This window comes from Penicillium cataractarum (genome assembly GCF_028827025.1).
Source record: "Penicillium cataractarum strain IBT 29864 chromosome Unknown utg000008l, whole genome shotgun sequence".
NCBI lineage: Eukaryota > Fungi > Ascomycota > Eurotiomycetes > Eurotiales > Aspergillaceae > Penicillium > Penicillium cataractarum.
Genome location: NW_026622744.1, coordinates 323,986 through 338,750, shown reverse-complemented (window position 1 = coordinate 338,750; position 14,765 = coordinate 323,986). Strand labels below are relative to the sequence as shown.

General features: G+C 48.9%; 4 protein-coding genes across 4 annotated transcripts; 1 reads left to right on the top strand and 3 right to left on the bottom strand.

Annotated features, from left to right (window-relative positions):
* Positions 1-519: 519 nt before the first annotated feature.
* On the bottom strand, positions 520-6,319 carry N7496_009236 (putative pectin methylesterase; the record flags this gene model as incomplete). The annotated part of the gene is made up of 6 exons (XM_056702150.1): positions 520-683; positions 770-2,344; positions 2,398-2,494; positions 2,547-3,520; positions 3,581-6,127; positions 6,184-6,319. 6 exons carry the CDS (start codon positions 6,317-6,319, stop codon positions 520-522), a joined length of 5,493 nt encoding a protein of 1,830 aa, XP_056551150.1.
* Positions 6,320-9,335: 3,016 nt separating this feature from the next.
* N7496_009235 (SDR family oxidoreductase) lies at positions 9,336-10,193 on the bottom strand (the record flags this gene model as incomplete). The annotated part of the gene is made up of 2 exons (XM_056702149.1): positions 9,336-9,529; positions 9,584-10,193. The coding sequence occupies 2 exons, from the start codon at positions 10,191-10,193 to the stop codon at positions 9,336-9,338; spliced, it is 804 nt and encodes a 267-aa protein (XP_056551149.1).
* A 237-nt stretch (positions 10,194-10,430) lies between these two features.
* N7496_009234 (Zn(II)2Cys6 transcription factor) lies at positions 10,431-12,373 on the top strand (the record flags this gene model as incomplete). Its single annotated transcript, XM_056702148.1, has 4 exons — positions 10,431-10,603; positions 10,654-11,337; positions 11,387-11,667; positions 11,718-12,373. 4 exons carry the CDS (start codon positions 10,431-10,433, stop codon positions 12,371-12,373), a joined length of 1,794 nt encoding a protein of 597 aa, XP_056551148.1.
* A 1,112-nt stretch (positions 12,374-13,485) lies between these two features.
* On the bottom strand, positions 13,486-14,250 carry N7496_009233 (GPI anchored serine-threonine rich family protein; the record flags this gene model as incomplete). The annotated part of the gene is made up of 1 exon (XM_056702147.1): positions 13,486-14,250. One exon carries the CDS (start codon positions 14,248-14,250, stop codon positions 13,486-13,488), a length of 765 nt encoding a protein of 254 aa, XP_056551147.1.
* Positions 14,251-14,765: the final 515 nt, after the last annotated feature.

Sequence of the window (14,765 nt, the reverse complement as noted above, 5' to 3'; positions counted from 1 at the left end):
CAATGCGTACAGGGAAACGGAGTCTCTGACATGCATCTCCAGCAATACCCCTTGATATACGAGAATCTTAGGGTTGGATCTGGCCGAATGCTTACATGTATTATATTATATCCCGATGCTTGTTTCCGGACCCTCGCTACCACCGTAGTCCATGATCTTCTTGGAAACGTCCTTGGAAGCAGTCGATCTGTGTCCAGGAGGCGGGTTTGGCCTCACATTCCGCTCCTTTTGAAAGCTCAGCCAAGAAGATCGCAATGCAATTGGTGACTCTATTGGTGATGATGCTATTATCCATTACAGAGTGAGGTATTATCTGTGACCCACTCTGCATTCGCTGCGGTAATTATGCCTAGTATAAATAAAATAGTAAAGATTGAAAGGGAAAAGCGGAAAGAAAACAGTGGTCGATGACAAAGAGGGACAAAATCAAGAAAATTACAACAAAAAGAATAGCGAAAAGCGCGTGGAAGAGACTATACCACGGCGACACGATCAAACAATCAAGAGCACTTCGCAGTTTTAGTCGCAACCACCGTCGTAGTCGTAGTCGTCTTTTCCACCTTGGTTGACGTCGACGTGGCACGCTCCGTCACAGTCACAGAAGGGTGCAGCGTCAAGGTCGTAGTTTTGACCGTGGTGCTGGTCACAGCCGGCAAAGTAGTCGTACTCTTCACCGTCGTGGTCTTGGTCGTGATGATTGTGGAAGCGGGAATGATCTGGGTGCTCTTGATCGTGGTCGTCTTTAGGCTGACGGTGGTGACGGTCTCACCTGGAACTGTGCTAGTGGCGGTCTTCTTAATCAAAGAGGTGACAGTTTCGGTGATAGTGGAGGCCTTCAGAGTCGTCGTCTTGCCAATTGACGTCGTGTCCACTTCTGTGACTATGGAGGTGACTGCCGGGATGGTGGTCTTAGACACCTTGGTGTCCACGGATGTCATCGTGCTGGTAACGGTCGAGGCCTTGAGCGAGGTCGTCTTGGTCGTGATCTCCGTGATTGTATCCGTTGAGATTGGTAGAGTTACTGTCATGGTCTCGGTTAAATAATCAATCTCCGTGGTGTACGCCGTGATAGTGGCACCGTTCTCGCGAGGTAGGATATCACGCTTCTTCTGGGCAGTTTCCGTTTCCTCGCAGCTCAGGGTCGTGGTAGTCTTCTTGGTTGTAGTTTTAGTGGATGTGGAGGTAACCACTTCGGTGGTGGCCTTGGCTGAGATGGTAGTTGTCCCTCCATTTCCCGTTGTCACTGTGGAAGTCAAGGTAGTGTGGCTGGCCTTGGCACTGGTCGTCTTCAGGCTAGTGGTAGTTTGCATCTCCGTACTGGTTACTTTAGGTGCAGAAGAAGTGATGACCGAAGTGCTGGTAACGGTGCTCTTGATAGTCGATGTCGTCGCTTTTCCGGTCACTAAAACTGTCGTGGTGGTGGTAGACTTCAGGGTGGAAGTTTCTGTCTTCGCAGGTTGGGTGATTGTGCTGGCAACATCAACGGTTGAGATTGAAGTCTTGGTCGACATAATGGTTGGCTCGCTGATAGTTTGTGTGGATGTAATGGTCGTCTTCTCTGTTGTGGACTTGGACACGACATCTGGCGTGATTGTCAAGGTAATAGTGGACTTCACTGTCGAAGTACGCTCAACGGGTGTGATTGTGCTGTAAAGAGACAAAGTCGAAGTAGTTAGCACGTCGACTGTGGTCGTTATGGCTACGGCTGAGGAGCTGGTGGACAAAGTTCCCGTGAAGACAGACGTGGAAGCAGCGGGCGTCGAAACAACCGAAGTGGTGGTGGTGTTGCTAGTGCCTGCAACGAACGGAGTGCCCTCTACATGGGTAAAGTCAATCCAGCTGGTGCTTGCAAAGAAATTATCCAGCTCGAACTGAACAGCGCCGGTGTTGTTCAACTGTGTGGCAAACGAAGCGCGCTTTGAAGTACTGGATCCCGGACCATAATTTCCATATTCAGCGAAAGTGACACCATCTGTCTGTGGGCTCGAGGAAGACCATTGCTGCCATCCAGCAGCCTCAACACAAGAGTCAAGATAGGAATCAATGTATGCAACGCGGGCATATGAGTTCCAGGGTCTGCCGAGAGAGATCTGCGAAAGAGATCCAGCGCCGGTAGCGGGAGTGATGGTGCACTGGTCGAAGACAAAGCCACCGGCAGTGGTGCTAGTGGAACGCTTATCGGCCGTGAGGTTGATACCGTCCTCGTTGGGGGATATGGTAGTATTCAGGAAGTAGGCTGCGCCGCTACCCCAGATCATGTCGATGTTCCCCTCCACATAGCCATTGCTCATCCAGAGATAACCGTTGATGAGCAGAGCGTCTTGGTTACCCTTGACCTGGCAGCCTTTTTTGCTGTTCAGTATAGATAACAGACACATCGAACATGGTGTGACTTACCATAAAGACTGGCATACTTGCTCGACTTCACAGCGAAACCGAGGGTGGCAATGTCTTTTGCCGTGCCGTTGTTGTTCACAAAGTTGATATTGAAAGCCTGTCACTAAATTAGTGTCTTTGAAAAAAGAGAGCCAATAAAAAACACTTACCTCGAGGTAGTTACCAGTGGCATACACAGTTGCACCGTCAGAGTTTGACTCGTCGGCCTGCGTGTCAATACCGTGGTTATACTGGATCGTGACCTGGTTGCTGGAGTAGTCGTAAGTTGACTCCGAGTAACCCATCAGAATAACAGTGCCAGACTTGCTGATGACAAGCTGTTCCTCGTATGTTCCAGGATAGATGAAGACGGTAGGAGTGATCTTCGACGAGGTAGGGAGCGCATCCAGAGCACTCTGGATGGTGTCATAGACAGTGGTGTTTGTTCCGAGACTGGTCTTCGAGACAATATAAGCCCCAGAAGGAGGAGTGGTTCCGTCGTACACTGCAGTAGCTGTAGCCGAAGCTGTAGCGGTGGTTGTAGATGTAGCCGTGGCGGATGTGCCCGATACCGATGTAGGCGTGTCGATAGAGTCCCAGTAGGTCATATCAATCCAGTCAGTGGAATCCATAACAGTCTCCAGGGAATACGTGTCCTCGGTGAGAAGCGTGGCATTTCCGAAAGCTTCACGTGCAGCGACATTGTTTTCCCAGTTTCCAGGACCGGAGTTGTTGAATTCAGCAAAAGTAATGTGGTCGGTGCGAGGGTCCGTAGTCGACCAGACCTTCCAACCCGAGGGGTTGATAACGTCCGAGATGTAGGAATTCTTGACCACAACCAGTGCATACTCAGAATAAGGACGGCCCAGGTACACAGTTTGAGTAAGATCAACTGTTGCATCCGCTGCAGCAGTGAACAGAGTTTGATCGAAGATGTAACCTCCGATCGCAGAGGACGAAGCTCTGCTCTGAGCTGTGATGGCGGACTTGGCTCTCTTTGCTCCGATGGTACAGCCCTTGAAGTACGCCTTGGAGTAACCCCAAATAAAGTCAATGGCACCCTCAATATACGAGGACTCGTAATATTGATAGCCTGTTGTACTGCCAGTCAAAAGCGTGTCTTGCCAGCCCTGCATGTATACACCTGTCCGGAACGTTAGTTGAAATTACCAGGTCAGGTTAGACAGCAGATTGAGGTTCATACCATAGAACGCAATGTGGTTTCCATATATTGATGCCGCTAGAGTCACGTAAGAAGACTCCGAGCCGTCAAGATTGTCCGAGTTGATGATATTGACGTTGTAGAAAGCGATCTTGGTCGAGGCGGTGGAAACAGTGGCAGTCTCAGCATCCGAATGACCGGTAGGCAAAGGAGACACAGAAAGTCCGCGGGAGAAGGTGATTGTCACTTCGTTATCGGCATAGCTCTGACCAGGGTTTCCAGTGGTATATCCGATGATCATGACCGGGCCATTGCGACTGATTGAAGGGACCTGCTCATCATATGTGCCAGCATACATGAAAATCACCTGAGTAGTGGTGTCATCAGGGAGCGAAGCCAGAGCATCGGTGAGGTTGTTGTATGAGCCGTTGACTGATCCAGACACACTGACTAGAACAGCACCTGACGGGGGAACGGTGCCACTCGAGGGATGAGTCCAGATAGCCGTGGCAGTAGAGGTAGCGACGCTGGTCGAGGTGCCAGTAGAGGTCGAGGTGCCGGTGCCGCTTGTGCCAGTGGCACTACCAGTCAAAGAATATGACGGTTCATAATTGTAAGCATCCATGTCAACCCAGGCAGTGCTTCCAATGAAGTTGGACAAGGTGTAAGCCTCAGCCTCAGTGGCGGTAAGATTGGTCGCAAAGGAAGCACGGCTGCTCGACCAGCTACCCGGCCCAGTATTGTTGAATTCACCGAAGGTGACATAGTCGGTCTGAGGAGAGCTTGTAGACCAAATCCTCCAACCGGCAGGATTGATGTGCTTGTCCAGGTATGAGTTCATGTACACAACTCGGCTGTACTCAGAGTACGGTCTGCCCAGGTAAGTGTCCTGGTAGGTGGTCCCGTAGGTCGAGGTATACGTGACAAGACAGTTGTCGAAAACATAGCCACCTGCCGCAGTTGATGATGACCGACTCATGGCCGCAACACAAGCGCCAGGTGTGTTTGTGGCAATGATTGACTGGTAGAAGTACGCTGTGGAGAAGCCCCAGATGAAATCGATGGAGCCTTCGACGTAACAGTTCGAGAACACCTGAGTACCCTTGTTGGCGAGGAGCGTATCTTGGTAACCGATGAAAGAGCAACCGAATGCTTGCACGTTGCCATAGAAGTCAGCGGCAAGAGCGGCGGTATTCGATGTTTGAGGATACGTGTTCTTGAAGTTGATATTGTAAATGGCCAAACCCTTGCCGTCGTTGTTTTTGGCATTGACAACCGGGGTAGTCTCGTCTTCACCTGCGCTAGTCAAGACACCCTCAGAAAACTCAATAGTGACAGTGTTCTGGGTGTAATCATTCTCGTATGTGGTCTCACCGCGGAGAATGGTCTTTCCGGTACGAGTGATTGAGATTTGCTCGTTATATGTACCGCTCATCACGTAGATGGTATATTCCATTCCATCACTAGGAAGAGCTGCGATGGCGGCAGTGACATTTTTGTATGGACCAGCGATTGGGTTGACCACAAAAGTGGATGTTGCGGTGGCAGCAGTTGATGTAGAAGTGACGGAGGAGGTTGTGACAGCTGACGTTGACAAGGCGACAGAAGTGGTAGAGCTTGTCGAGATAGTAGAGCTCGAGGCTGTGATCACATCAGCCGTCTGGATGGAAGCCAAGATAGAGCTATCGATCCATTGGGTATCAGATGTGGCGTAACTTGGATAAGCAGCCTCAAAGACAGCACTGATGCTGTATTGCGACAAGTCGGAGGCGCTCAAGAGAGAGACGAATCCGGACCTGCTGGCAGCGTTGCTCGAGTAGGCCCCGGCACCGGTGTTGTCATATTCTGCAATGAGGTTATATCCATCCAAAGTCGTGGCATCGTTGTGACCGCCAGAAGGAGCAATTAAACCTCCCAGAACAGAGTTGCGGTAGAGAACAACCATTCCAGGCCCATTGGCAGCACCAAGGTAGACATAGCTATTCGATGCGCCTGGCTTCTGCGTAACAGTAACATGATCGAAAACCACGGTAGAGTTCCAGAGCTTCGACGAACTGTCCTTGGTACCTTTCATGTAAGCCAGAATGGCGGAACTATCGACTGGAACAATTTCCGTGTTGTATACATAAAGATTCGCTGCGCCGTAAATGACTTTGTCCAGGGCTTCGATGTATGAGTTGGCAATGACACCAAGACCAACGCTAGCCGTGATTCCAAGGGTTCCGGTGGACACGATTTGACAGTCGTAGAAGGCATACTTGTTTCCCTTCAAGATCATGGCACCATAGGCAGACACAGTGTTGACGAAATTAACATTTTTGAAGTTGACATCTTGCACGTTATTGTTGACTGTGAGAACTGTTCCCGAGTTGGTGATGATGACCTGATTTTGGGAGTAATCGTCCTTTGCCAAAGTTTGACCAACAATGGTCACAGTAGGCGTTGCGGAGACCGTGATGGCTTCAGTGTACGTTCCAGCAAGGACAGTGACGCTAGGGATTGCATGACTTTGGGCATAGGAAATAGCGGCCCCGATCGCAGTAAACTCTCCGCTACCATCCGTTGCGACGGTGACCACGGTCGTCGACGCTTAATAAACGAATTAGTATAGACCCCTGATCCGCATTGTGCCCGAGGGATCTTACTTTGTGAAGCCGTGGAGGATGTCAAAGTGGTAGTTGAGCTCGAAGACGATGCTGATGTCGTAGTATATACTGGCTGAGTAGAGATTGCAGAAGCCGTCGCCAGGCCGGCGAGACCCAACAGAGATGCAACCCACATCCTGTCAAGCCCAAGGAGGTATGGGAAGATATAAACGAGAGGAACCCCAGCGCTCCTTTATTGTATGCTATATCAAAGCCGGTGGCCAGCGAGCCTCCTGGTCATGTATCGCAAGAAAATCTTCTGATCGTTACTGCGCGGTGAGATCTTATATCTATCGTTCCGGGAGAATACATAGGCATGGCGAAAATTGTGGCTTTTCCCCACCACCGCTAGGTTTTCCATAAGCCACTGGAGTAGAAACAAGCGACGTGCTAGCCATCGCAACGAGAAGACCTATTTCCACGATGCTGTAGCATGCCACCGACCCCGAAGTGGCTAGATTCGTCCATTTCCGTGGGGCCAAACCCCTGAGACAGGAACCACGTGAAGTAGAAATGGGGTCGTTCAGCTGAATTGTGGGCATCTGAGAGGGCACTCGGCTTCGTCCGAGCCGACCGAATATAGATTGATATCTCATTATGTGCTCCGTAGGTTGCGAGGCTCCACTTCTAGATTCTCGCCCAGTCTTTACCATCAATAGTCTACCCACGGGACCGGAAGTTCCAGTACGCCACTTAGCCACAGTTCGTTCGTCCATATTGATCTGGGTCTGATTTGTACCTTGTACCTAATCTCAATCCAGATCTCGCTAGGCTATGAATGGGATTTACGCCGATAACTCCTGCAACGGGCATAATCTCCGTCCAGTAGGAAGTGCAGCTACATAAAAGAAACATTACGAAGAACTCTGTACTCCGTACACACCACTATGAATTCACCAGTCTCGGTCACCCAACGACCATTTCGTGGCTGAGCAGATATTTAATGAAGTATGGATTCGGAAAATTTCATCCCAGCAGAGCCCACAGGCGAAAGTGTGCCGAAAATAATGCATTCGGGAGTCTAATGCTTAACTATGCTTGTCTTTGCCAAGCTTTTCGACGGTTGAGATTTTCCACCAAGCGATTCTGCCGATCGCAGAAGAGAGGTGAGCAGTGGTCGATCTGTAGATGGCTCCATGATCCAAGAACTAAGCACCAATGGTGCGTACCGCAGATGAGAATCACCTATGCCTCAAAAAAGAGTCAATTGACACGACCCTCATACACATGCTAGTTGCCACAGATAGCATCTCGACGGTCATACCGCACGCATTTACCATCAGTTCACTCGAGACCTTGGGGCTGAATCAGGCTGGCCGGCAAATCAATTTCCATCCACTGCATGCCGAAAGGTAACGAGCCGAATTTCGCTAGATAATCAGAGCCAAGTGGCTTACATCGGGCCAGACGCCCGACCGGTCGGAACACCGCAGGTGTTCCTCGCGATTTTTGACAGGAGTGGAATTCAGAATAAAGTTAGATAAAGGCCTCTCGGCGGGAAAGATTTCAATTGTGGATCAGGATAGTTCGTAAACAATTCCTGGTTCGGCAAAAATGACCATATTCTTCTTTCTGTGGTCGTACCTCCATCGCTAGCTACCGATTGGATCCGGCGGAATTTCGGGGCTTTATCTGTTTTGCCTCAAACCGGCCCCTCATTGACACCAACTTTCGAAGAAGCTCGTATTGCTCGATTAAGGATACCCAACCTGTCTTGGCCTTTGCCGCTTTATCCTCGGAGTGAGATACCGTCTTGCTGGCCCCAAATTGGCTTTCCAGGAGCTGCCATTGATCTTCAGACTTTTTTCATTTATTATTAGTGCATTTTTTTCTTGATTGCGTTGTCAAATCTCCCATTCAAAACAGGTGACAAGAGAAATTCGTTGTGTTCTGGTAACCACCTGAGCCGCCATCAGTTATCGGCGCCACAAATCTTCAGGTGGAAAGAATTACAAAAAGAGACGGCGACACAAACTTTTCTTTCTGGTTTTTATTAGGTGATCACAGTGTATTAAAAGCTTGGTCTATCTCTGAAATTCCAGACTTCCTTATATTGCCGCTGCCTTCACGCACAGAGATAGCTGTTGGTCGAAGAAATTCTCGAGAACAATCACCTGTAGTCTCCACTGTACACCCGACCTCGGGCTGGACTCCAAGCGAGGGATATTTGATTTCGGTAAATGACGCCACCTTATCCTGATCAAGAAACCTTGTGCATCCAGAAGGAAATTTGTACTCAGTCACAAGCCAAAGATGAAGGATGCTTGGGTTTATGTCCTCTCCGTTGCTGAAGCCCTGGTGAGAGCACTGCAGGCGGATATCCCGACTGGAACCGAAACCCTTTTGCCAATCCAAATACTTTCGTGACCTCTACACTCCTTGATTAACCAGGGTAAGAGGAACTCATTCAGAAAGAAAAAATTGCCTTCGGGAGAAATCCTCCGCTCCGATAGGGTGTAAATCAATATTCTTAATCTTCTTAGCCGCAAGTTATCTTGTATCTTATGCCTTTGAGTCAGTCCAATCAATCACCATCTTCTTGACCCTTTTCTCTATGTATGCATATTACACCCTAGTCCAACATTACGGTGTTCTAGGCTTAACTAGCCTGGTGGATTACCACTTTGGTTCGATTTGGCTGACGATCGAAGCCAAACTCCCGAAGAGGTTTCAGTAAAGAATGATATAACGATAGCAGGGGCATCAGCAGGAGCGGGAATATTACATAGGGAGGTATGTACAGGGAAGTTTCAAAGTTTAACGACCTGGTCTAACGGTTTAAATCATATTATTATTTATATTTCAAGAGGGAAATAGAGATATACCACTCGGGCACTCTAAGAGGATAATTCAAAAGACCCTTCAAAAGACATGGCTAAAGATCTTTAAAAATACAGGAGATAGGAGTATCCCTAGCTAGGCTTATCTCTTGTTCCGAATTTTTGAACTACCACTGTGCACATATGTCGGATATAGCATTTTCTGCTTGTAAACACGTTTCAAATTAGGCATGGCATCGTACTGTCGCGAATTTTTCTTGTAGTGCCATGAGTATGACCCTAAATTTATATCTTGCTAAGTATATGATCACTTCATGGTTAATTTAAGACCTTCTAGGTTCAATACCGCTCCCGATACAACTAAAGCGTCGATCACAGCCACGTGCCCCTGTTTCCATTGTGACTCAAGAGCAAGCCGCTAGTCTTGGCATCCAGACTTTCAATCACCTTGAGGCTCTTTCGTACACTCTCCTCTGGCTTAATCTGCCCCTTAAGTGCGGGCTCGGCTGCCTGAAACTGCTTCAACATGACTGATTCCGCTTGCACTACCTCAGGCGGCTTCTCTCCTGCGATTATATCAGTTTCCATAAATACTCCAGCGAGGAAAAAAGACTACTTACCTTCCCACGTGTCCACCCACCCAGGACTCAAAGCCAACACCTTGATGCCTTTAGGAGCAAGTTCGGCTGCGTACTTGGCGACTTGAACATTCATCCCGGCTTTGCCAATGGAGTATGCGACACCATAGCTGATACCAGTCGTATTGATCAAATCCAAATCCGCCATAGCGCTGGAGATGTGCACAATCTTCTTTTGGGTGCCTTTTTCGATCAGAGGAAGGAAGGCGTTTGTTGTCCATATCCCACCGTATATACCTGTACTGAACGGCGGGTCGAAAATTCTTCGAATTTCTTGCGCATCGAAGGGAAGTTGGGTTGGGCTTAAGGACATGCTGGCCATATCAACAGCATTGGAGTTGTGGATAAGTACGTCTAGCTTGCCGCCCGTAACCAGGGCTGCAGCTGAGGCAGCCTCAAGAATGGACTCTGGGTCCGTAACATCCCCTTTGATAACATGTACGTTGGGGAGACTTGAGGCGAGCTCAGATATGCCGGACGATGAAGGGTCTCGCACAATAGCCAGGACCGTGTTGGTCGCATCAGCAGCGAGTTGACGCACATACTCGAGACCAATGCCCTTGGAGGCACCGGTGATAGCGTAAGAGGACATTGTTGATTTTCAGTCCAGGTGAAAAACAGCAATATCTTGTTGATGAATTGATAGATTGAGTGCTGATGCTGCCATAATACTCGTTCATTTATAGTCCTTTTATATTCAGATAGAGGTGCTTTGGGTGGATTACAAACCGTTCCGACCGGATGATCCGGTTTCCCCGGTCTAACGGCTTCCTGCTTACTGTTCGCCAACCGACCGCTCCGTTTTCATCCCGGCTCCGTATGCGCCATAATGAACGCTTCAACACCCGCAGTCAAGAGGAGGGCCTGCGTGGCCTGTACAGCTGTCAAGGCGAAATGCACACCTCAGGCCGATAATATGTGTCAGCGGTGCGCTCGTTTGGGCAAGTCATGCACATACCTTGACCTGCCGCAGACGAAGCGGAGGCACAAGGCCTCACCAAGGTAATTATTCCTAACACACATCACACTTTTGGTATTAATTACGGATGCAGCCGTGTGGATGTGCTAGAGAATAAGGTTGGCCAGCTGATGTCGCAGCTAGCTGCCTTGACTCGACAGAACAGGCAAACACCCCTTGTTGCTTCTAATCCCCTCCCCGACGACCTAGGCTCATCTCGTACTACAGAGCTGGATTTTTCAGACATTCCTGCGCTGCTAGATGCTGCTGAGGACCCATCTCACGGTATTTATCCGCAGACCAGCTCTGTTCTGGCAGGCCAGCCCTCTATCGTAGATCGAGGGCTTCTGAGTGAAGCCGAGGCTGAACGCTCGCTCATGACTTTCCAGCTTGACTTAGTATATAAGTTTCCATTTGTCTTGATTGCCCGCAGTGAAACAGCCGCTAGCCTCAGGGCTCGAGAGCCTTTTCTTTTTCTGTCCGTCGTCGCGGCGACCACAGGAAGCTCGCATCCTTTGTGCAAAGTTGTCGCTGATGAGATTATGAACCACGTTACGCAGAGACTCGTGGCACATTCTGAGAGAAATCTTGAGTTGCTTCGTGGCCTATTGGTTCACTGTGCATGGTACTCATACCCAGCAGAGAGACATCACCCTCGACTTTTGCTCTTGATTCAATTTTGTGTGTCTATTTTGTATGATCTGGGACTTCATAGGAAGCCCAGTCTAAATGCGGACGAGCAACGGGCGCTGCTAGGTACATATTGGCTGTCTGCTAGGTGAGGTTGTCTCCGCTAGTAGATGCGGCTTCCGCTGACTGTATATTAGCCTCTGTAGCATCCTTGGCCGGCCAAGTGTCATGAAACATGACGCTCGAACGGATGAGTGTATAAAGAGTATCGCCTCTACCGAGCATCATTCGGACCGGTGGATTGCACCATTTATCCACTTACAAATTTTCTTGGCAACGATGGATGACATTTACGCTTCGATCCAACCAAGTGGTGGTAGCGCTCTCGTCCAAGTTACGCGCGGCGCCCTGCAGCGGCAATTTGATATTGTGAGGGCACGTGTAGAAAACGATCTCTCGGAGTGTCCCTCGTCGATAGGTATGTCTTGAATCCACAGTGATTGATTTGGAATAACTGACCGGCTGCAGTGAACATAATTCACATGGAAATCAAATATGTGGAAATACGGCTCGAGGAATTATGTCTTCGGGAGGAGCTGTGGATTACAAAGCCCGTTAGCACAGTCCGGACAACCATGCTGATGGGTGTTATCCAGCGAAGTAAGGAGCTGATTCGGGCCATCAGCAACCTACCAGCCTCGGAGATTGCCCAAATGACAATCACTACCTGTGCTCGTATATGTGCCGCGGTAGGCTACATGCCCACTGCTATAATGGCCATTCTTAAACTCATCACTAGCACCACCGACCCTTCCATGGAAGCTCAGGTCCGGGCCGTTGTTGATGCAGCAGAGTATCCCAGCCTTATTACAGAGCTTGCAAATGCGTTGGAGACAAAGTTCGGCGGAATGTCCGCTGCAGACAAGGAGGCGGATATTTTAGGGAGCATCTGTTCTAAAATGCGGCTGTTGGCACGCTGTTATCCACATCAAATCCGAGCAGTCGTTGGAGTTGCGCCTTCCCAAGACGTAAGGCAGGATACGTCCATGATGGAAGTTCAGGCCAATGAAATTGCCATGACACCCTCAGTCTGGCCTTCTATCTACGGTGATTTGGGTGAGACATTCCCTATCGACGACCTACAGTGGGACTCACTTTTGAGCAATTTCACTGGCTTTAGCTAGCATCGCCGCTGTGTCTCTGTCAATTCTGTGACAGTACAGTTGAGTCGCTTTCACATTACATGCTTTTAGGACGGGTGGCCTAGATTTCTGTCAACACACTCCCCTCATCCATTTAGATAATTTATTACAGTGAATTCACTATACATAACGTTCAGGTGCAAGAAAATGGCCAGGTTTAACGGTTTCAGAAGTCTGGTTGTTCAGTAAAGTCCATCCGTGATATCAAGCTGCACAAAAGGAGTGCCTGAATAATTTTAAGATTAGTCCACACTGTGATAGCGAAAGCAGCTAATGAAATCATTCCACGAAGGATGCATGTATGATGCATCATACGTGGCTAGCGGGCGGAACGGATTCTCCGGTACGGGACCGGGTGGACCGAGTTTCCGATTGAAAATCACCTAAGTTAGGTTAGTTATCGACGATCCACTTATCTAACCAACTAACTACTGCCTCACACATAAATTAAGCCTAATTATTAGGAAGGAAAGATTGCTAAGAGTCGATGGTGGGTCAGAAATAAGTTCAGCTCAACTTAGTCCTCCTATATTCTCTAGAGCCCCACAAGTCAATTTAAAAATTCACTTCCACACTATCAGGTAGGGAAAGAAATTGCTGTAAAAAGCCCAAGGAAATCTAAGCGTATGTTCGTTCGCTATGAAAAGCAAGAGGGAAACCTCGTTCACGCATAAGAATTGTGTGGATACCGTTTACAATATCACGATCTTAAGGATTTGAAGGCCCCTATCGAATAGGAAATACTCAGGTCTGAGAAAATTATTTGAATCGCCCACCCGGTTAAAGCTTTACAGTTCTAATCACGAATATGGGTAGCGAAGACCTTGAAGATTGTGGTCTCTCTGTTCTCGCCAGTCTTGGTTCTAGTCGGGGCAATTGGTAGTGGCGGTGGTTATGGTAGCGTTACAAGGAAGAAAACGAAGTTATACGAGGTATGTGATTGTAAACAGTTTCCAATGTGGAGTAGGTACCCATGGTGGAGAACATTGTGGGGAGTAAATGGTTAAATCTATATATACAGGTATTAAGACTGAGAAAATATATCAAGGTAAAGAAATCACTGAAATCCTCCGTTGAAAAACCTTCCACCTTCATTAAATCCCGTTCGGCTTCGGGCAGACTGCCACGGTCCGAGTACTAGTGATGGTCTTAACGCGAGGACCAGCAGCATCAGTAACCTGACCCGGTGCCGCGGTGACTACCGGCGAGGCACCTTCATCGTTGGCTGCTGACGGGGTCGGAGTGGGAACCTTGTCCAATGTCACAGGGTGGGAATAGTCTGAGCACCAACCAATAGTCTTAGGCACAATTCCGGGCTTTACATTTGTAGAGGTGAAAGTGCTGGTGGTGCTGGGTGAAGGATGGGGGTGGACGTGGGATGAATGATGGAAATGACGGGAGCTGGGACCGGTAGGGCTCACCGTGACATAAACGGTAGACGCCGCAGCGCTAGGGCAGGTGGAAGTCGTTGGCACAGGGGTAGAGTCAACACATGAGGTGCCTTGGACGGGCTCGGAGACAGTGAACTTGTCACCCTGTGCGTAGATGATGTAGACGTTGGTGCCGTTGATGCCGCTGATCTGATAGCCCCATTCGGGATTGGTGTCGCAGGGGATCTGGACAGAGTAAAGCAGGTCCGACGTAGGGACGTTCAAAGCGAGGGGAACATAGGACGGTGGCCAAGACACAAAGTTCCAGAGATAGAGACTGAAGTTGGTGGGATCGGTATCGACACTGGTCCACTCAACAGTGACGGTGGAGCCGGCTGCGTAGGTTGAGTTGGCAGCAGGACTGGTGATTTCGATGGCCGTGGCCAACGAACACAACGAGACGAGCAAAGGAATCACAGAGCGCATCATGTTGGTTCTTGTACTCTTTTGACTAGGTTTTCTTCCCAATGAATGTGAATTCGGAGCCCACTATGAAAGCAAGATGGCCGATGGAGAAAGAAGACGAAGAACGATAATCTAACGAGAGACTGGTGGTAAAACAAAGCAAATTGTAGAAAAAAAAAAAGAATGACTAGAGGTTGGAACAGAAGCTTTGTCGGTTGGAAGACAGGTATGGGGGGCCAGGAGGATAAGTACGGAATTTCTCTACAGTCCCTCGGAAATAAGCCAGCCTTAGCCTGACTGTTACGGAGTAGGTGGGCCAATGATCGCCTATCAAACGGTCTTAGAATGGTCCCTGCCTTAAACCTCTTTAGGATAATCAATGATCCTAATTATCCCAGTGATTGGCGATGTTCGAGCCAATTTGTTGGGTCTGTGCTCGGCTAATTCCTTGGCCGTTCAGTCCCCAGAATCAATTGGTCCATGCTGACAATGCTGACTTTCTTATCAACAACCTTGGGGTGATGCCAGGTACGAGTACA